The 22,619-nt window shown below is 41.2% G+C and overlaps 1 protein-coding gene across 1 annotated transcript; it reads left to right on the top strand.

The window, feature by feature from the left end:
- Positions 1–3,291: 3,291 nt before the first annotated feature.
- On the top strand, positions 3,292–22,319 carry mknk2b (MAPK interacting serine/threonine kinase 2b). Its single transcript, XM_066696178.1, has 14 exons — positions 3,292–3,447; positions 3,834–4,027; positions 5,587–5,677; positions 6,391–6,492; positions 6,717–6,814; positions 9,985–10,064; positions 10,747–10,820; positions 11,712–11,816; positions 12,411–12,466; positions 12,732–12,827; positions 17,022–17,216; positions 17,509–17,673; positions 17,906–17,946; positions 18,276–22,319. Exons 2-14 carry the CDS (start codon positions 3,977–3,979, stop codon positions 18,541–18,543), a joined length of 1,422 nt encoding a protein of 473 aa, XP_066552275.1. The 5' UTR covers positions 3,292–3,447; positions 3,834–3,976; the 3' UTR covers positions 18,544–22,319.
- Positions 22,320–22,619: the final 300 nt, after the last annotated feature.

The following is a 22,619-nucleotide window of genomic DNA, read 5'->3' as shown; positions in this document are numbered from 1 at the left end:
GCCTTGTTTTTCTTCAAAAGTAGAAATTGCATCATGTGCTCTGCAGAGGATAAGAGCCAGGCATTGCGTAATGTTTGCTTTTTAAAGGAAATGTACATTGGCCAGTATGTACATACTGAGTCTGAAGTCACAAGACGTTCTCCTGGCGAACACATCCAACTGAACGTATTTATGCACACAAAGAACCACTACACTTTTTAAAGTATCGCACATGCATGCTTTGTGCTAGGTTGTTAATGATCAATTTCATGTTATTGTGGTAAACGGTAGTTAGAATAAAATGTTAACATAAACATATGCACAATCATCTATAGCCTACAAATGTGTGAGTGTTGTTTTATTTTGTTATTTTCATATATTAAGTCATAACTGTAGAAACTGTTTGCACAGAAGAAGCCAGTTTATGAATAGCAGTTTATGAAAAGTAAAAGAAAGAAAAAACTCCACTGCCAAGATTTCCAGGTCACGGTTTACCACAGCAGCGGACTTTGCAGAATTGAACATCGTCAATTTAAATGGAAACAGACTTTCTCATTCTCTTGCCAATTCCCAGTACAGGGCAAGGTATGTTTCTCTGACTATCATGTGTCCGAAATTGGAGACATGCATTTTCTGCAGTTGGGTTGGAATTGACATCTGATAACCTATGCATTGTATAGCTTCAATGTAAACATGTAATGCTACAGCATTGTGTTTTGATGCGTTTTCATTTCACACAGACGTCTTCTGGGGAAAGGGCTGTTTATCAGCAAATGATTAACTAGATTTAACTTGAATTGCCATAAAAGACAAGCGTGTACTAATAGGAAAGCCATTTTGGTGAAGTTTATTTTTCATGAATAAAATCGACGAACCCTGGTGATTTTTATTAAACTTTGTGGTTTAAGGTCTCCTAGAGGGTTTATTATAAGCATATCTTGGTCTGGTGGGCAGGCATAAACGTGGAAATGTAAATATGTCCTAAAAGAGTATGTACAACAACTCTGCCTCAAGTCAACATGCATAAATAAGAGATTGTTTAATTTAATGTGGAAACTGTATGCTAAATAATATTCAAAGTCTTGCTGCAAGTATCGTCTGATGTATACACAGCACCCTCCCCTTTTCTATCTAGTCATGAATCGTTTCTATATTACAAATTCTATATTAATATGAACACTTACTTTTTCTTAACGCTATATACTTTCATATAATTGAAATGAAACGAATGATCACATGGTGGATCTATAAAATAAAGCCTACTCTAATTGCTTGACTGCCATTAAAGTTTAATTTTAATTGTATTCCTTTTGGGAAAAGTGTCAGTCAAATGAATTGGTGTTATACTATGGAAACATGTATTCAAATGTTAGAAAATTAAAATACATTCCATATTACACAATGTATAAATATTGGCAATTGTTTGTATATTGGGTCATTTCATTAGTGCGCTGCAAGTCTCTTTTCAAGCCTGAATATGTATTGTATTTGCGACAAAGGGGTTAACAAACCCAAAAATACACAAAAAACAAATAATAATAAAAATGTGTTAGGTGGTTGGTTGAATTGATTTCTTGCTGTATTCGTTATGTAAGAATAAAGAATGCTTTTAACATTTGTTTTGTTTTGTTTCTTACATAATGAAGAAAATGATTTTTAAAATCCTCTTTTTCTCCCTTATCCACTTAACGGTTTGACTCACTTACGCCGTTCCTTTGTTCCAGTTTTATAGAGTCCCTTTCCTCTTATATGAAAGCAATATGAATACTGTTGCAGATATAATTCCAGAGTCCAACAGTTATGGAATTCAATTATCTAATGAAACGAAACAAAGGAAAAGATTAAAAGACTTGGCATTAAAGATTAAGTTTTCCCCAGACACGAAAAGCATAGAGAAGCGTAGTGTTTGTGTGCTCTAAATGTCCCTTCGCAACATGCTGCACGTTTAGTGAAATATGCAGTATAATATAACCTCCTGGGTGGAATAGTCACTGCACTCCTGCTGTGAAAAAGCGCGCGCGACCAGCCTGCTCCCTCGCGCTACAGAACGTCACGTTCCGCACAGAGCGCGCGCGCGCGCGGCCTCGTGGCTGTTCACGGGGACGCGCTGCGGACGCGCGCCGAGATGGCGGGAGGCTCGGGAGTTTGAGTCTATTGATAAACTATTGTGTACCGAATTATGATATTAATATTAGTATTACAACAACACTGTCAGTATTAACATTTTTGTTATTATTATGCTGTTGTTGCTGTTGCCAGTACTAGAATCGCAGAAGTTGGACGGTTATTATTACTGTTGTTGTTATTAATTATACATACTAAGAGCTGGAGCTATGGAGGCATTTAAACAAAATATTAGCGCCTCAGTCTAGTCACACGGAAGAACTGAAATGAAACCTGCAGATTTATGGAGACGTACTTTGTTAAACCGACGAAAAAAGGGGTGTTGAAACTTGGGACTGTATTTATCTTTTAAGTAAATCAGTTGCTAGTCTCACTTCCTTGAACTGTCACATAGGCTAGGGAAGAGGGGGCAATCCCGACTTGTGTTTATTCATATTAGTACTAAAAGCAGAAGTACAGTAGTTCATTGCCGTGAGGTCGCCTTTTTCGTCAGCGCTTTCCCTGTATAATGATGTGCGGGCAAGAGAGAAATATGAGCTCATCCGTACCGGTCCAAACCGGGCGACACCGGCGCTGTACACATCAGGCAATACCTGACTGTGGATGCGTCATTCATCTCTCTCTCTCTCTCTCTCTCTCTCTCTCTCTCTCTCTCTCTCTCTCTCTCTCTCTATTGAAAAGCAATTGTATTGAGGCGTATTTTAAACCGTGTTCATATATTACAGTTGCAAGGTTGAATTATTATTGGCGCAGCAGAGAGAAAACGACACAATTGTTACAATCAGTACAATGTTGCAACTTCGGGCAGTTCATAATACTTTCGATTTCTGTCTGCCTAGTATGATGTAACACATCCCGATATTGCATTGAACGACTCGTGAATCCTGTACGTCGCCCTGGATAAGGGTGTCTGCCAAGACATGAATAATAAATAAATACATACTTAATTAGTTGTAATGTCAATATGTATGTACTTGGTGCTTGTCCGTGAGAAACGTCTCTCTCCCTTACTGTAAGACCTACTAGTATCAGCTAGTTTCATTTGACCGCTTTCCCCTGCATTGAGCGAAGCAGAATGGGGGGGGGGGTGTCTATGTTTTGCTGTACAGCACGTAGCTGTCTGATGCATGTAGACGTCAGCTAATGAAGCTCAGCTCTGGGCAGTGCTCACGGCGAGGGGGCTGGCATAGGCATGGGGGCGGGAGAGGTTATATAAGGCCTGTGCGTCGCCGCACAGGAGCTTCCACTCACCAGTAAAGACCTCGGACTCTCGCCAGCGCTGCGTCCTCAGAGCAGTGGGCTGACCGCGGCACTGCAGGCTGGAGCTGCACGGGCACTGACGGGGTGAGAGTGTGCACCTAGCAGGGGGTTCAGTCTGCGGGGGTGGAGTAGCACAGACGGATCTTTATGTTACATTTTATTATATGGGAAATTCGCGAGCTTTTTTCTTGCAATCAGCCTGAAACGCAAAATCTCCACAATCATAATGACTCGAAACAGGGTCGGGGTCTGACCGTTCTAAAGTGAGGGGGACATGTTTCTCCATACACCATCTGTATAGCATGCCATTAAAATAATCGGGGGGGTTTGCATTAAGGGTTGTCTTGGTTGCTGTTTGATAGTGTTATTAATTTAGCTTAATTGATTTAAACATGCTTTTGTGGGGAAAACAAAACAAAAACACGCATACGGCTGTGGTTGTAAGATTTTATTTTTGAATTCTTTCGTAGGAATCCCGTTTAAAACCCTTCAAAGATTAGTGGTCCAGACTTCACCGGGAGCTTTCCTGCTTCTTCTCTGGGATAATCTTTTGGTTGGATTCGAGTGCAGATTTTTTTCTGACACCCCCCACCCCGTATATCACAGTAACAAAATGGTGCAGAATAAGATCACAGAAATCACCGGATTTCATCGCTCCTTCAAGGTGAGTTAGATGGGCATTGCTGTGATCTGCGGACTTTACAACTGTTGTCTTAAAGTCTGCGTCTGTCTCATTGATTAATAGCGGCAGCAGAAGGAACGTATACCGTGGTTTGAAACCCTCACTGCTGGCTGCAGCCAAAGTCGTGATTCATAAAACATTAGTGTGCCAGCAATTGTTATGTAGACGCACCCAACTATTGAGGGACTCATGCATGATGGAAGTGGCTTATAATAACCAACGCCTCTGTTGTCCTAGCATATGGCTTTCTAACAATCTCTGTTAAACGCTGTAGAATATAATAGAGGTTACTCTCGATATAAATGTATTGAAACCTGATTCACAATTCAAGATTAAGTGTAAGGCCATGGTGGTGCAAACTTGGAGTGCCTTGGAATGTACAGCAACCAGTTGAAGAGCAGAAACACCATCTTACCAGCTAGCTAGCACTAGTCCCAACATACAAGCATATACCATCACAGGATGATCTGAATGTGTGATTCTATGCTTTTGAAATGTAATGAATAACCCCCCACACCTGCTATCCATTGATGGAATTCTACTATTTCCACATGTATTGGAAATAATACATTTATTTTTGGGTGTGGGTCATCAAATATTCCTTATTTCCTTAACTTAATATAGAGACATCCCCAGACCGATTGAGCAGAGCCTGGCCTGTGGTGTATGTATACTCTTAGACTAAGACTCTTAGTCATGCATGCAAGGGATTCAAAAGCAGTAATCCAAGTCCAATATTTTGAGTTCATGACACATGGGTAGTTCTTTTAGTTGCTCATAGACCAGATGGAAAATACAGCAGTGAAGTTGCCCTTCTGTTGGCAACAAGACTTTACATTTAGCCCAAGAGGGTAATTTAGGAAATCGAACCCTGTACAAGGCTGAAGAGTAGGCTATACATTTGGGCACAGTGATGGCAGGTTACATCACTTCCTTTAATGTCAGCCCTGTGGTTTAAATAGGGCTTCACACACGCACTTCCCTGGCCTTCTCCATGGGACTCTGGTACTGTGTTCTTGCTCTAAAATTAAAACGTGCATTTGTTCTCTTGTTGGCTGTCATATGTCTGTGCCTGTACATTGTTGGTGTTCGTTTTTACGAAGCATTTGCAAAATTGTTATCCTAGCTTTTTCCTATAAAATTATCTCAAGAGATTAGTTTTTTTGGTATGGGGTGTTTGACTGATGTCTATGGCCAGAAGCTTGATTAATTTAAAGAAATCGTTTGCCAACATGTGGAGGACTCAGACAGATTGGCTTATTTTTAGAAACAGGCTAATAGGTTCTACATAGCTGATGTATAGATGTCTCACGAGAAGCTTGTCAACAGGTGTTTAAATACCATAAGGTTAAACTCTGTAGGAAAGGGGTATTTCAGGTACTATGTGAGATGGTCAGCTGTGTTGTAGTCTTATGTGATTGAAAGGTTTTTCTGGTTTAAAGTACAGTGCTGAATGTACACAATGGAGGCATGTACAGCTGCTTAGGACTTGTGACTGTAGTGGCAGTATTTAAATGGGACATTTTTTGTTTGTTTTTTAGGGACAGAATCCCTTTGAATCCGATGACTTCACTAAAACAGGATCCCATCTCCTTGAAACTGCCTTCAATTTTGACTGTCCCACCAGACCTGGTGAGTTTACAGAGAAACCTGTATCCATTTGCCGTGCTGAGCTGTTTTTAGATGCACAAAAGGGAATATTTAATAACGCTGTCGGTGGAATTATCAAGACTAAGATTACCAGGTTGAAAGATCTAGCGCAGGTGCTGGTCCATATGAGAACCTGTAAATGTGTAGTGTCCGAAATGCATCAATGTGCCTTGGAATAGTCTTAAGAGTCTTAAACCAGCCTGGTCAAGGTTAGGACTTGGGATTTTACCTAGCAGGCTTAGGCTATTGAAACATGACTTAAACATTCATAAACCCAACAGGGAATAGTGACATAATGCACAGGTGTATTTTTGGCCTTGTTCCCACCCAGCAGTCAAGATCACTTCCTTTGATGTAAATAGCCAGGGTGATGCCTGTCCTCACGTAGGGCACTCTTCTTAGACCTAAATTGCTGCCATCCATCCATCCATTTTCAAAACCACTTATCCTGGTGAGGGTCATAGGGAAGCCGGAGCCGATCCCGGCAGGCATAGGGCGCAAGGCAGGAATACACCCAGGACGGGATGCCAGTAAATTGCTACCAATTATTGTATAGTAGTGAATACATCATTTACCTTCTTTGTATCTGATGTGGAGAGAATTGAGGGCTAGTGAACTGAACTTTATTAGAATTTGAACTTCATGTACTTTAAGTAAATCCGTGTTTTTATATACATTTTGTTTTGTCATTTTAGACATGCCTTCCAGTCAGCCTATCGACATCCCAGACGCCAAGAAAAGAAACAAGAAGAAAAAGAGGTGCAGGGCCACTGACAGCTTCTCTGGACGTTTTGAAGGTGAGTGACTGAAAGTGGGCATCTGGCACTTCTGATCCTAACAGTGATCCTTAGTTACCAAGTGGTCACCTTGAACTACAGTAAAATGTTTAGATGAATCGGTACCTACTCCTGGTCCTGCCAAATTCAGCAATCTGTTGGCAATTGATGAAGAGCTGTTGTAGGGATTGCAGCTGGCTAGTTTTGGTCTGTAGATGGCTGACTGTCTCTCCGTCATGGTACAGATGTCTACAGGCTACAGGAGGAGGTCCTAGGAGAGGGAGCCTATGCCAGAGTCCAGACCTGCATCAATCTCATCACCAACAAGGAATATGCTGTCAAGGTAAGAACTTTCAAACCAAAATAAATCAATGCCTTTGACCTTGTTTAATGAAAAATGTGTAGTAATTTTCTCACTGCTTCCACACTTTACAGGAGATGTTAATTTGAAATCAAAATACAAAATTGGGGGTATGGTACAAGAACATTAAATGTATATCTTTTTCTAAAAGGAAACAGTTTCCTTCTAGTAGACAAAAGCAGTTAAGTTTTATATGGTGTTCATTTATTTTTTGGCACGTGACATGACTTGTAATGCTGATAAATGTTATGATATTTTAACACATGCTCAAAATGTGCAATCGCACTATTTGGCTCAGCAAGCAGGTTCCAATGCAGTGGTGAGGCACGTGTCAGTGCTTCATGTCACAGCAGGCTGGTGCTCTGGGACTGCATTTTGTCTGTTCTCCACACCCCTGCTACTTGCATCTAAGTCTAAACTTGTGATTGTGAAGAGGCTGTTAAATTATGGGAGAAGCTCTGTGCACAATATGAGCAGTGCCTCAGAGCTGTGAATTACGTGGAAGGGGTGTGGATTGGTATTCAGCAGGGATGTGGCAACTCCATTCTCTCTATTGTTACACAGTTTCTCAGCCAGCTTGCAAAAGCAACACCTTATGCAACCAAATAAATCTCTGAAAGTGTTTAAACTGGCTGGTTAAATTTTGCCCTCTTGTTGCCTGCTGCCACTTTATGGACAGCTACGGTTCATTTCGAGAGCTCTGGTGTGCATGTTGGTTGCAGTTTTCCCCAATGGGGCGAGCCAGGGTTTGGTTTTTTCTTTGCGCTATAGCCCCCTGCCCTGCTAACTCAGCACAGAAACTTCCTTTATTATTGTTGCTGCCTGCACAGAAGGCCAGCCAATAAGAATGAGGGGGCGGGGACCTCCCCCCTGTGTGTAATCCCTATTTGATGGTGGGCCGTCCAATAGCGGGAACATTATGTACAGGCATCTGTGCCAAAACACAAAGAAGGTGGGGGCTGGGGTTGTGACTGGAGGTGTTTATGCAAAGCTTTCCTCCTGCCCACCCCCCCACCCCCGATGTCTGTGTATGTATATATAGAATGGGCCAGCTGTTCTCAATTTGTTTTGTGAAATAGGCCTACCTTTAGGAATTTCTTGTTGTGCAACAAAAAATCTTGTATTTTTAATAGTTTACTTTTCTTATTTAGCCCTGAGAGGTTATATAATATACTCATTTGTGGCATAATGTTAAAGTGGTTTCTGTTTGACTTGTTTGTTCTTGTTTTAGTCTTTGAAATGACTTTAGCAGAGAATGTAGGCAGTTGCTGATGATGCATTGCATTAAATGAATGCACCCTGTCAGTGTCAATAAGCAAGAATAAATTAAATTGTAAGTTTAAGGGAACAACCACATGTTTTTATAATGCAATCATTGTAATCAGTTTCATGTTTGTGTAATTCATACAACTATTGGCTCCTATTTACTTGTACAGTAGCTTCTAGAATTAAATTGGGTTATTTAGACTTATAACTGTCTCAGATCCACTGTGGGAATGTTTGTTTTGTTCCAGCTCCCCGTGAGCCCATGCTGATATTTTCAGAAGCAGAGCCCTAGGGATGCAGGTTTTGGGGCAGCTAATGGACTGGGGGGAGGGGAGAGTGAACAGATGTCATCAGTCCCTCCCTTTCTCAATGGGGGTTGGTGGTGCAATCGTAACAAAAGCCAGACTGCAGACAAAAAAAAGCCAGCCTAGCCTGCCTCAACCTGGAGCTGAATACAGATTGCTGGCTTGTGTTTAGAAGCGTTGAAACCTGTGGCTGGGTCTGGTAGTCCTTTTTGTTCCCCTCCCCCCTCTACAAGCTAGAGTGAAGATTTATTACCAGGAGAAGTGCTAGCTCAAGACTCTTGAGAGCAGCTATCCGAAGACGCAGTGCTGTAAAATCCAAACAGCGCAGAGCTGTGCAGAGTACACTTACTGACAAAAATCTGTCCCTTCCTTTTTGCTCTACAGTCTCAGGCTCTTGCTGCTTTTGTTTTCTGACTGTACTTTGGATACAGGCACCTATAAACCTTGATCAGATCATAAACTGATACTCATCGCAGTGTGGACGAGGGACGGGGTGCAATCCAAGGAAGCTGCTTTGGTAGCTGGCTGTATTGTTCACTGCCACACTGATTCATACAGAGAGCAGCATGGTTGGGGTGCTGAGTCGGATATCTCTGGAGCGGTGCTGCCGTTTTTTTGTGTACATAAATACAGCCAGTGTCCCGTCTGCTAATCCTAGATGGTATTGTGTGTTCATGCCTCTTTACAATGGCAGCCTAATCCAGTTTGTGGGGAGAACAACATGTACATTTAGACAATGGTGCTTTGATAGGAAAAGAAAACCAATAGAAAATTGAAATTAGCTCTTTGAGATGTGATAAACAGATGTTGCCTACTGTTTTTGAGCTGTGATGTTTGTAGGGGGAACAAAGTTTCCATGCATCTTTGTAGTGTAAAGACAATATGAAGTTATGGTTTCTTTACCAGTTCTTGTAAACCCTATGAGGCAGGTTATTGGTCTTGTTTTGAGTTTATATTTAGAAAGATTCTGAACCTTCTTTCCGTTCACCTCCAGTACCGATTTCAGTCTGGAATATTGTAATCGGCTTTGATATGCATGTTTATTTTGTATGTTTCATTTTTAAGCATTTAGACTTAATTTAAGCTGTTCATTTAAGTTGGAAATTTGCATAGCAAGGTGAAAGTTCTCACCGCAAAAGGAATCTATTCACAATTTGTGTAGGAAGTGGGCTGAGATGCATGTCTGATCTAAAAGGTTATACATAGTTTTTACCCATTTCATCACCAATGTTGGATGCAGCTGTACCCTGTTTATACAGAGCCTTGTGCAGAATCTTACTTTGCTGCTTCAGAAAGTCTTCGCTTGGGAGAAGCCCAGAAGTAATGTTTGCTGTATACAAGATCAGTAGCAGTGCTGCTCTAATATCTGGGGAATAAAGGAGCAGAGAAACTGGGGGGAGGGGGAATTACAGCATTCTGCCTTATTTGAGCCATTCAGAAATGGCTAGTTCTGATCAAGTGTTCCAAACTAGGGGGATTTATTTGAAATGGATACATGCATTTGTTTAGAAAGCAATGTGAATTCTCTGTGGTTCAAGCTGCTCTGTCAGTGCTCTGACCCTGCTGTCCTGTGCGTTTCAGATCATTGAGAAGAGGCCGGGTCACAGTCGCGGCCGCGTGTTCAGAGAGGTGGAGATGCTCTACCAGTGCCAGGGTCACAGGTATGACAATGTACAGTTCGAACCACGCTGCCAGTGTCTGGATCTGGACTTGCCTTAATGCCACAAACTTACGTTTGACCTTTAAAATTGAAACCCCAACAAAAGAAGGCTCCAATGGCCTCTTCACAAAAGAAAAGCCTATAATCGTGGCCACTAAATCGCTGCTAATGAACATCTGGCTTCCTTTATCATACTCTGCAGCTTAAATGCCAGCCAAACATAACTTCAGCCTAGCTGCTTTGCAGTGCGGAGTGGTTGTGTGATCAGGGTCCAGCATTTTCCACAAGAGGCTGAATCCCTCTGGTGGATCGTCAGCCTGTTTTCAAAGCGGCCGACACTGATTGGACATGCATGTCAGGAGTCAAGGTTTAAAATAGCGAACGCATAAGTGAAAGAAATGCTAGGACTTAAGTCAAGATTTTATTTTAGAGGACTATGGAATATAGTTAAGGAATCTAGGTGTCTCAGGCATTGGCTCACAATTGCTTTAATACAGTAACCAGTAATGTATTGCTTACAGACACCTCAATACTGAGAAAATATCCAGATGAGACCATTTTGTAATGCCTAAGGTGACTTCACAGGCAGTGTTTATTTGAGTTTGTGTCCTCCTTAGATAGGGGTTTGCTGTCAATTGTAGATGACCCTCACACTTTGGCGGTTGTTCTCTTCTGCTTCTTAGAAATATCCTGGAACTGGTAGAGTTCTTTGAGGAGGAGGATAAGTTTTACCTGGTGTTTGAAAAGCTGAGAGGAGGTGAGTGGCTGACATTCCAATAGTCCAAAAAATTCTGTTTTTCTCTTCTGGATTTCTGGCAATGCTCAGTCTTTTCCAGAATCAGTTTTGTGTATGAACTGGTCCTTGAACAAGTCGGCCAAGAAAAATAGATCCATCAGCTGCTTCGAACAGGTCACTCTTTATTATAGTTCTATGTGGAACGCCTATACAAATGGTCCTGTCAATACTAGTAATTGAAAACCAGTTTCCTTTGAAATTGTTCTCATTGTATTAGAGATGCAGCAGCTGTTGTAAGTTTCATTCCTGGCCTTGAGCTCAGTGCTGTGGCAAATAAAGGGGGTCATGCTTTTGTACATGTAGCATGTTAATGGTCTGGAATTGTGACATTTCAATGGTCCAAATTAGTGATGGTAATACCTCATCTGAAAAGTGCAGAATTTGTATTCTAACCATAATAAAGGATTTGCTTCAGCCTATGTAATAACCTTATGTGCAATGTAATTTTGTGCCTTTTTTTATATAACTTTTTGCTTTAGACAACATTGCATGCCATTCAACTTAATCTGGAGAACTCGTAAATAACAGGTTAGGTCATTTTGCAGTGTGCACCAAACCCTCAAGGACTAGTTTATCTCTGATTTATTATCCTTGTTCTTGTTTGAACAGTCATCATGTGAGTGTAAATAGCTGAGAGGCTTATTCCTCATCTGGTACATACATGATACCATCCAAACACTCGGCTTCAGCAAGTAGATGGCTAGGATATAGAATTGTGGAGAGAATTTGCTTATAGTTTTGACTACTCTCGTTTTGCAATATCACCGCAGAGTGAAGTAATGCTGCCGAGTGAACTGGTTTAAGCTGGTTATGAGCCTGTTATGAAGTTTGTGGTGTACTTGTGTGTTCTAGGCTCCATCCTGACTCACATCCATAAGAGACGGCACTTTAATGAGCAGGAAGCCAGTGTTGTGGTGCAGGACATTGCGAGTGCGCTTGACTTCCTGCACAACAAAGGTACTGTACTTCCCCCAACTTCACCAGAAGCCACTGTCATTTTACTAGGCTGCTGAAGTCTCAAGTCCCCAGCCACCCCCCCCATGAATGGCTGAGCCTTAGCAGGTGCTCAGAAATTAGCTTTCTCAGCACTAGGGAGATAACCAGCATTGTACTCGGAAGCTATTCTTTCAACGCCCCTGTCAAGTATGCTTAGCAGACATTTACCTACAATAAGAGATTCGTAAATATTAAAAATGCGCCCCCCTCCAGCTTTCAGTATAGCTCTTACATAGAGATTACATAATTAGAGATTACAGAATGCACAAAGTTAATGAATATATGAAGTCAATTTATTTGCTTCAAGAAAGCCCAACACTATTACATGTTTTTTTGCATGGAATATGAACTCTTAAGATGCAACACCCAAACTAGCTGCGTGTTCTGGTTAATCATATCATGCAAAAACTGCTTATCCTGTATGTATCTGAGAATAAGTATAATAGAAAAGCATTGTTTTGGTTTTAACCCCTTCTGCCCCAAACAAATTTTAATTATTACCCCCCTCCCCACCAAGCAATCGGTTTGACACCTGTTCTGATGGTGTTGTTGCAGGAATGGCTCACAGAGACCTCAAGCCAGAAAACATACTGTGTGAGCACGAGGACAGGGTGAGTGTCTTCATTGGATTAAAGCACGCAGGGGGAGAGGGGGTTGGGGATTGTTCTTCATGAAGAAGACCATAGGAGTACATTTTTAACAAGGTTCTAATGCAATTATTCATAAGCAATCAAAAATAAGAGCTACAGTGGAAGTGCCCATTCCTCACAAAGTGCATGTCAAGACTCCCAGTAACTCATCTGGTATACAGAAACTGAGAACTCTGCCTTTCAGCAAAACAGCTGCTAAGTGTTTTTCTGGTCTTTTCTCCCTCAGATCTTGCCTGTGAAGATCTGCGATTTTGACCTAGGCAGTGGAATCAAGCTGAACAGCGACAGCTCTCCTATCTCCACCCCTGAACTGCTCACACCGGTAAGTGTCTGCTGGGGTTATGTGTGGTCAGAAGAGAACGATCAGATTGTGTCCGTCATAAGCAGACTTTTTCCAGTACACTTCTCTTTGCAAAGGTTGGTGGTCCCAGTGGTGGGGTCAGTCAGGGACTGGTTCTCATTGGACAGGGAAGGTGGGGGGGGTTGTTTTCAGAAGGTTCAATGGCTCCTGCTCACTTGGTTCATAGAATTAAATGTCACTGTCATTGACAGGCTATTTACCATGAAACCGCTATTGAATCTAGTTCCATTATGAGACAATCCATGCACTCTTCACTCTTATATCATCCACGACAGCATAATGGGTGCAGTATGCGATTGATAAGGTGTGTGTGTGGTGGTTTCCAGTTTTCATCAGCCAGGCAGTTAGTAATACAAACAAAAATCAGGCACAGGTTACTTCACAGTGGACACATTTTGAAACTTTTGGGGGGCTCTTGAAAGGAAACTTGCTCTAGCTTTAAAAAAAATAAATAACACTTCTCACTTCATATTGCCTGAATATAGTGATGAAAAGGGGACTATTTGAGTCTTGAATCTTCAAAACCTATAGATCTGCTCAATTTGGTTTCTTTAGTACTCTGGTGACCAGGGTGATTGATATGCTACAGCAGGTGGGCAGTGGCAGGGTGGTGAGATACATGGGTGCCGTGTAATCTGACCTGGTTCATTCCTCATTGGGCTTCATGCCTTAAGCCTATTTGTGGGTCTTTAATAGTAAGACTGCATGACTGCAGTGTAGTATTTGGTCCCTTATAGTTACAGACATGTGAGTTACCTTATTTGCTCACCAGTGGAAAATCCAGGGGGGGGATATTGCTCCCTTTCTGCTCTCTTGTCTTTCTTAAGGAAAGGAGAGGCCTGCTTTGACAAGTACGTTTTACCATCAGCTTAATGTCATAGCATGTCATGAAAATGGGATTCAATTGCTGAAGATTTCTTTACTCAAGGGAGGATTTGTAAAATAGCAGGATGCACAGAAGTATTTTTTATTTTTTTTTAACCCCCAAAGAAATTTCCATATCTTGTGCTCTGCAAAAAAAAAAAAGCAGGGTTCTTTAACAGACTTGATCTGTATGGCATGGATTTTAACATGGTGAGCATAGTAATTTTTGCAGGCTCCAAATATGTGGTTCTTTAAGAGGTAATGGGACTGCAAAATAATAAATCATGCGCCTTTGATTTGCTGTTCTAAAAGTACTGTCTGCAGTCACCTCCCCCCCCCCTATTACTCTGAAGTCACCCCAAAATCTCAAACCTTGAATTGCTTTCAAGTTTGCTACTGCAGCCTGTAACCGTCTCCCATAGCAAGCTGCTTGTCTGCTTTTTTCCTTTTTTTTTTTTTTTTTTCCTTTTTTTATAATAACGGCTGTTCAGAGCTGTGGGCAGGCTTCTATTAGACAAAAACAATGCTGCCCACTGCCTAGTAACTGCCTGGTGATTGGTTGTGAATGCAGGAGGCAGGCAGAGCGTGGGGTGACAGCAAGGCCAGGACCTGGGCTGCTCATGCGCTCTGGCTTGTTTGTCTTGGTCACAGGGCTGATCTTATCCGTGTTTTGTTTTCGCTCTGCTGGGGTTAGAGATTAACTGTGTGTCTACCAATCTGGTGTTATGAGGAAGCTTTTGAAGGCCAGCATAATTTTGAGCAACTGGAGATCAAAATATCTTGTTTTTGATTAGTTTATCAACATTCGATCAGAATGTGCTGTTCAGATTGTTGGATAAATGAACAGACAAAGAAACTGGTAGACCTCTGCCTTCTAACTTGAGAGCGTGCAAAGTCACAGATTTAGAGTCAGAGCAACTATTTTGAAATGGAGCACAACTGCTGTACATGACTGATGGGTGAGATTTGCACAAAAATGACTGCCACAAAGCAGACTATGAAAATTGAGAGTTTCAGAATACATTTGAACTCAGCCCTCCATAACCACCAAATTGTGAGCTTACAGTATTCTAACTTTTGAAGACTAGGCCAAAAAGTTGAACACTGAAAGTTATTTTACTTGTAAAACTTTAAACTGGGAGGGGGGAGGTTGGTTTGTGGGTTTCCTTGAATTGAAAGTTCCGAGAATTGACAAGTTACTTGTGGGGAAACCAGCTTCCTGCCTGTGTGCAGCGCCCTGACAGCTGTTTGAACAAAGCAAGTGTTCCTGTATGCACCACCTGATGTGTGACGCGCTTATCTAGCCGACAGTGTGTGCACAGTTAACACACTGATAAAACTGATGAGGCTGTCACGTGCACCATAGTGGCCTGACTAACCACATGAGTAGGAAAGCCCCCACGTCCCAAGTGGTTTAATTTATTGAGAATCGCATCCTGTCAGTTGGTTCCTGTATACATTCGCAAAAGCAACCTCTACCTGCATGATGCAAGCATAGTTAAAAGTTGAACTGGCAGCTTGTGCAGGCTTCAGTTGGCCCTCGGATGTGGACAGTATTGTTTTTGTACCTCAAGCCTTCTTGTCAAAGGCTGGGGAGGTTAGCTGCATTCAACCAAAGGCTTTATTTAAAAAATGTGTAAGGGAAAGCTCAAATTCTCGAAGGAAGAATAATAAGAGAACATTTATGCTGTATACTGCAGGCCCCTCTGGATTGTAATTCTGTATTCTGGACTGAGAACATGACACTTAAAGACTTTTTTTTTTTTTTTTTTTTTTTTTTTTTTTTTTTCTTTGCCTGCTGTTGTAGCCTCCCCACCCCTCACCCACCCCCCTCCCTCGCATTTTTTGTCCTGGAACAGAGCCAGTGAGGCTCCAGGCCCAGTAGCGCCTGCTTAATGTACAAACATCAGCTGCTGGCAGGGCAACTGCAAGAGAGACCAGAGAAACTTGATCTGCCAGCCTTAAGTGTGGGAGACCTGTATCTGTATCGGCTCCCCCAGGCACACACTGTTGTGGCAATTGTTTCACTACAGGAGAGGGGGACAGGGAGACATGTGTCTAAAGGGGATGGGGGTTTGCAGATTAAAAAAAAAAAAAAAAAAAAGTTACTGTTTTCCTGCTTTGTGATATTGTCTATTGCATGGGTTTGATGTTTCACTTTTTATACCATCAATCTTGCAGTTGCCATGTTTTCTCTGCTGACCTCTCCAGAGCAGGTGTGGGTTTTATAGTGCAGTTTTCTTCCAATTTTAGTCCCTGAATCAGTTTAAGAGTTATTTTGGAGGCCCTCGTTGGACAGATTCATCAGTAGCCTTGAGCGTCTCTGTGCAGTGAACAGTGGGATTAAGAATCAGCATTCTGGGGCTAGTTGGTATGACACTGGGAGTATTGTCTGGGGAAATTCCGATACATTGAAGTTAAGAGGGTGCAGCCGGTGGACAGCTGTTGCATGCTCACAATAGAGCCTGGACTGAGCAAACAGACTGTATCTGAGAGGAGAGTGTTTTACAGCCTTTTGTATTTTACACCATAAATAAAATAAGCCACCTGAATGTTTTTTTATTTTTTTCCCCAAAATCCATTTTAATCTGATTCCCTCCTAGGCAGGGAAGTATAGACTAAATAATTGTCATTAATTGAGCAGAGGGTTGTACACTTTAACATAATCTACTCAGCTGTTGGGTTCCTTCTAACTCCACCTGACCTTGCACAAACCCCTGCTGATCTCCTGACCCACCCTCCCTTCATCTCTCTGCTAATCTAACCCCCTTCCCCCCCTCCCATCCTTAGAAAATTCCAGAAAAGCAGCAGTTGGTGTTTTTATGTAACAAATTGGCTCAGGTTTATTCACGGTCAGAGCAGTCAATCCTCTTTGGGAACCCAGCAGGCATTTGGCCTCGTTTTTTTGGGAGATGTCATAATTGAATCTTTAGCGGCCCTAGCCCTGGAGTTGGAGGCACGGCCGTGTGTTTGAATCTGAACAGGCAGGGTGCTTAGTTAGGTGACTATGTCCCTGTGTGCCCCAGAAACAAGGCATTGAGGAACAGGGGGAGCGCTGCTGGATGCAGGCTTGGCGCGTTTTCCAAGAATCCATCTGCTGTTTTTTTTTTTTTTTTTTTTTTTTTATATATAAACGAAAATCTCAAGAGATTTGGTTTGTAAAACTTGAGTAGTTTAGGGGAAAGTACAGAACCTGAAATCAGGTGACTTGAGCACTAACAATTAGTCTTTCTTGAGTATGGGTGGAGCTTGGCCATTGGATGACGGTGTCTCCTCTCTGTATCTCTGCAGTGCGGCTCTGCTGAATATATGGCCCCTGAGGTAGTGGAGGCCTTCAATGAGGAAGCTAGCATCTACGACAAACGCTGTGACCTCTGGAGCCTTGGGGTCATCCTGTATATCATGTTGAGTGGGTACCCCCCTTTCGTGGGCCGCTGTGGGGATGACTGCGGCTGGGATTGGGGCGAGGCCTGCCATTCATGCCAGGTAAACTGTCCCTATACTGCCCTCCCCCTGGATTTATGCAAATGCGATCATAACTAAGCAAAGGTGTGTGTTTTGGTTATGGGAACTGGATTACAAAACTGTTTAATCCAAGCCAAATTGGTAATTAGTATTTGAAATCACACTTTGCTACATATTGAAAGCATACCCATCCAATTTAATAAGCATGCATAGATTGGATTTTTTTCTTCACACACAATGCAATGTGATATGGTAGCGGTTTACCAAATACCTGTTCATTTTCATTCATCGCCCTCTCTGTGTACCCCTGCAGAACATGCTGTTTGAGAGCATCCAGGAAGGGAAGTATGACTTTCCAGAGAAGGACTGGGCTCACATTTCATCCGGTGCCAAAGACCTCATCTCCAAGCTGCTGGTGCGGGACGCCAAGAACAGACTGAGCGCTGCCCAAGTGCTGCAGCACCCCTGGGTGCAAGGGGTGAGCATTTTCAGTCATCATGGACACCACGGATTCCCATAATCCTTTAGTACCCTGCACTGCCTGCTCGGCAACAGTCACACTGATCTAATATTCCAACCTTTGTGACATACCTCCAGCCTATCAAGCAGGGTTCTGTGATCTCTCACAGTACAGCTCTTCACACATGTTTTTGCTTTTGTAATGAGTCTGGTTATCTGTACTAATATGATTTTTTTCTTTTCCCTTCAAGTGTGCTCCAAACACCCTGCCAACTCCAATCTTACTTCAGAGGTGAGTCAAATGCATATAAATTGAAAATGACTTTAGAAATCTGCATCAGACCCAGATTACTACCACTGGTTTGTGGATACATTAGTAATGAAGTTGGGATATGAAACACAAGCCCACCACAAACACCTTTTAAAGATCCAGAACTGGAATGGAATTTCTCACAGCAGTCTCATGTCTTTTTATACTAATTTATAAATTAATTTTGATATTTTTAGGGAATCCAGATTTCTGCTACAGATTCATAGATGCCACAGGTTCTGAGATTCTGTTTTGGTAATGATGTAAAGCTACCTATTACTGACATGCTTTTCTGTCGTTTGGCCCCTCAGGAACAGCAGTGCCAAGGACCTGACATTCTTCGCTGCTGAGGCAGTAGCAGTCAACAGGCAGCTTGCTCAGCGGGAGGAGAGCGACACTGACGACCAGCCGCCCCATGTTGTAACGGCTACCTCATGCTCCATGCGGCTTTCGCCTCCCTCCCAATCCCGACTGGCCAAGCGGCGGCAGAGGAACAGCCTGCTGAAGGGGGCGCCAGTGTCAGCCACAGAACTCCACCAGCTCCTAGCCCCACTGGTCATTGTGGGCAACTGTGTGTGAGGCCCCCCCTCTTCCCTCAGGACTCCCCAATAGCAACAGGATCTTTGTTTTCAAGCCCTGCCTACCCTCCTACTCACCCCTCCCCCAAATTGGCTTCATTTAATTTTATATATAATCCACCCCTTCCCCCCAAAACAAGTCCGTCTCCAACATGTTTGGCATTCAAAAGCACATTTGACTGGACTTTAATTATAATGGCCCTGGGGTTGGGTTGGGGGTGCAATTTAAGGGCAAGAACAGCAAGATTCACGCAAGCTCAGACTGCGACACCAAAGGACAACTCTTCTGCTGCTCTAGTATTACAACTGGATCCACTGTGAATTTCCTAATTTAATTTAAATCATCAGGAATACCTTTTTCTCCACTTGTATGTATTTGCACCTACGCTGCATCTGCAGATACGTACATGTTTAATGCAATCATTGCAATGAAGGATTTTCTGGCATTGATTCAGCAAATCCCACTGGTAATCAGTGCTGTCAAAGTGCCTGGTGCCTTGAACACACACCATTGTGTTGCTGGAACATCCCAGTGTACCCCAAGTGAAATTCCACAATGCTCCCTTTACAGCTTTAACCATTTCCAGTCTCCCATGTCTTGTTAGAGGTGACCAAAAACCTCTTGAAAGACTTACAAATTCAGTTGAATCTCCAATTGAGACCCACCTCCCCTTTCAAAATTGAGCCCAATTTATTTCCGCAAGTCTGAGGTTTGAGGCAAGAATTGAGAATGGCTAAATTCAAGGTCCTGATCATTTACATCTGAACTGACCTGAATACTGTAGCATTTCCACGTGGGTGCATTGTCATACTTGTCCCAGCAACACAAGTGTTTTGCCCTGGCACAAATTAGAATCCGAATTCTGGGCACATCAGGTATCGTAATCCTAATGGAATGAAAGGAAACTGAAGTTTGGTTTCTGTAATTTCTCTGAGTCTAAGTTACATTATTTTCTGCAGGTCACACACTTCAGTGTAATTTCATTGTAGCAATAGTCTTTTTGGGCAGGTGGAATATGGCAAATCTAGGGTGAGCCATTTAATTGAAAACCTGCCTTGGACAGGACATGGAAAGGTTGCTGGCGTAAAATAAAACACACATTACCAAAACGCATGGTTTGCCTTCCACTTGGCAGGATACGTTTTGCATCTGCTCAGTCCTTGATAAATATTTAGAATATTTGTATATACAAAAAAAAAAAAAAAAAAAAAACACCCTAGTGTGCTTGAGTTCCAAAGTTTAGAGCCTACATTGGAATCATTCTTCTTTCACTTCTTGTAATCAGTCAAGGGGAGAAGATGGTGTATACCTGCTAAAAAGGTTGCTTGGATGTTTTATTTTTTAAAAGGCTTTCCATAAAAGAAAACCATGCACTGAAACTGGGGTTTTCTTGTAGTAAGACCTAAATGAATCCAGTCCTCCTTAGGGTCTGCTATGATCTCTGAGCAGCATGGCTGACTTGTTTATTGCACTTATTGTCGCCACAGTGTAACTGTTTAAAATGGGCCTCTTCCCTCCTTCCAGGCTCTTGCATGCCTTAGCAAGCCTACTGTACCATCTGAACTGGGAGACGATGCCAGTTAGGGTTGGTTCAGGCTTTTGGAAAGTCAGTCATGTTTATGGCCATCTCCGAGATAAATATCACAGTGCTTTTTTTGTGGAAGCTTGGAAAAAAATATGAAAAAGCATGTTCAAGCACACAACAAAATCTTTAGGAGAAAAAAAAAAAAAAAAAAAAAAAGACATTCCAAAAGCATTAAAAATATAAATAATTTAAGAATGATCTTCCAAGAAAATAGGTCTGTGAAAATGAAAGAAATGTTTTAATTTTTAATGTTTACACACACACACACACACACACACACACACACACACACATATATATATATATATATATATATATATATATATATATATATATATATATATATATATATATATATATATATATATATATATATATATATATATATATATATATATATATGTGTGGATAACTCCAAGATTCAAAATGTGCCACAGTTTTATAAGTTGTATTATCTTTTTATTTTTTGTTTTTATTTGAAAGCAGGTGCTGTTATGTATTTGTGCAGGTGGTATGATGTTGGATGCTTTTAGTTTTATATGTTTGTCTGGTTTTATTTTCCTGTCATGGAATATGTTCTAGTGGTTGTATGATGCATAAGTTGTTGAAAGCAAAAGGATGTGAGTGAGGGAGAAAACAGGGTATGTATTTTAACATATTTTGAGAGAAAAGAAAAAGTAAAAAATGAAAGGTAAAAGGCATTTTTATTTTATTTTTAGTTGTAAAGATTTGGGTAATGTTCTCTTTTGGAGGAAAATGTTTTGGGGAAAAATTGTTTTTCCCCCCTCTTCATTGTGGCAACTGATACTTTTTGGAACTAAAATATTTTAATCACTGCTGCCAAAAAGTAAATCCTTTAGTGAATGAAAGCTTTGGGATGGCTTTTAAAAGAGCCTGCTCCCCTCACTTGTAAAAGTTGACTTGTCTTCCTTGTGGGCTTAATTTTTTGCATTTCCTTAGCTTACACCATTCAAATACATTTTGTAACTGTTTGTTGACAAGGATTCCAAAGTTGCCCAAGTCTGTTTTCCTGTTATAAATTGAATGAATGTCAATATAACATTACCAGCATTTCTAAGGTACTAAAACCACCTTGCCCTTTCTTAAGCTGAAGGCTATAATAGGACGCTGATTGTAACCTTTTTTTGTAATCTTTCTACGGATACATATTTCGTGGGTTTTATGTCTTATACTAAGACTTACTTGAATTGTATATGCAGTTGTTTCCTTTTATTTTGTTCTGGAAACTACCTTGTGCAAAGAAAAAAAATGAAAAAAACTAAAGGCACAAGTTTGGTTTGGTGGTCTTTGGTTGAATATGTATTTGATTCAGTATTTTCACCCTACCCCTTCTCCTCAGTACTTGGCTATGCATAACTCCTTCAATATGTAAGGCGTACCGGTCTATTTATCGCACAAAGACAAAGGACGTACTGATCAAATCTGTCTTGGGGTCTTGAAACTACAGCAGTGCTACCTCTTATATACGCCATTGCTTTATTTTTTATTTTTTTGGTCCTGTACATATATGAGGGGAATAGGGATTGATCAAGTCTATTTGGAATCCACAGCATATTTTTCTAATGTATATAGTAGCACTGGACAGGATCATGTTCTCTAATCTAAATACAAAGAAATGTTTTAAAAACGAAGAAAACTGAAGCAGGGTTTCAATTTTTTTTTCTTACATCTCCAGAAAGCTACACATTTATTCAAGGTAGATACTGATGGTAAATATTTTTTGAAGTCTTTCTTTTCTACATGTTAATGGTGGCATATGTATATAGATACACACAATAGTCGAACTATGCTGCCTGAACATGATCACAGAGATATGATTGTAAAGTTTGTAAAGTTTTAACTTTTATCCACTGGGCTGGAGGGAGTGGTAATTATTTTTATTAAATGTGAATTCTGCCTGTTCTACTAGTCCCAAGACTGCCAAATCTCTCTGATCATACAGGTGATGCCTCATTAAGTAGCACAGTTGGTTTGTTCCCCCAGAACAGCCTGCAGCCGCAGGGCAGAATTTGGAAATGGAAATCAACTGAAGAAAAAAAAAAAAAAAAAAAAAAAAAAAAGCACTTTACTGTACCATGTGACTGACAGTTCATGAGTTGCAAATTTCTTACAGACTGTTGCCAGAATTTTGTATTTTTTAAAAGAATTTAAATAAACGCTTTGAACCACATTCAATGTCTTGTCTCTTTCATTGCATCTTGTTGCATTCAGTGATTCATAGTTTCTGGGTAAGCATGCACTAAGCATGCATTCATTCTCCTAGTGCCATGTCTGTTCTAATTTGAATACACCTGTGTATTATGACAAACTGCAAATAACCCCTCCACCCCTATCTAGTGTGAAGATGGCTCAAGGTTAATACTGTAATGTGATAATATTGACTAAGTCCTAATGTAACAGGTGACTGTGTAGTGTTTATTAATAGGAGAATAAAGTGCATTACAGAACAGCTGGACCTTTCCAGTATTGT

This window comes from Amia ocellicauda, chromosome 22 (genome assembly GCF_036373705.1).
Source record: "Amia ocellicauda isolate fAmiCal2 chromosome 22, fAmiCal2.hap1, whole genome shotgun sequence".
In the NCBI taxonomy this organism is placed as follows: Eukaryota; Metazoa; Chordata; class Actinopteri; order Amiiformes; family Amiidae; genus Amia; species Amia ocellicauda.
Note: the sequence above shows the minus strand (reverse complement) of the source record. Positions and strands in the feature narration are given on the sequence as shown.

Bases quoted from the DNA above. Each gene is read 5' to 3' on its own strand.
- mknk2b (XM_066696178.1), top strand. From the start codon at position 3,977: ATGGTGCAGAATAAGATCACAGAAATCACCGGATTTCATCGCTCCTTC. The intron at 5,678-6,390 runs GTGAGTTTACAG...TTGTCATTTTAG, and splicing joins TGACTGTCCCACCAGACCTG to ACATGCCTTCCAGTCAGCCT. The intron at 17,217-17,508 runs GTAAACTGTCCC...GTACCCCTGCAG, and splicing joins AGGCCTGCCATTCATGCCAG to AACATGCTGTTTGAGAGCAT.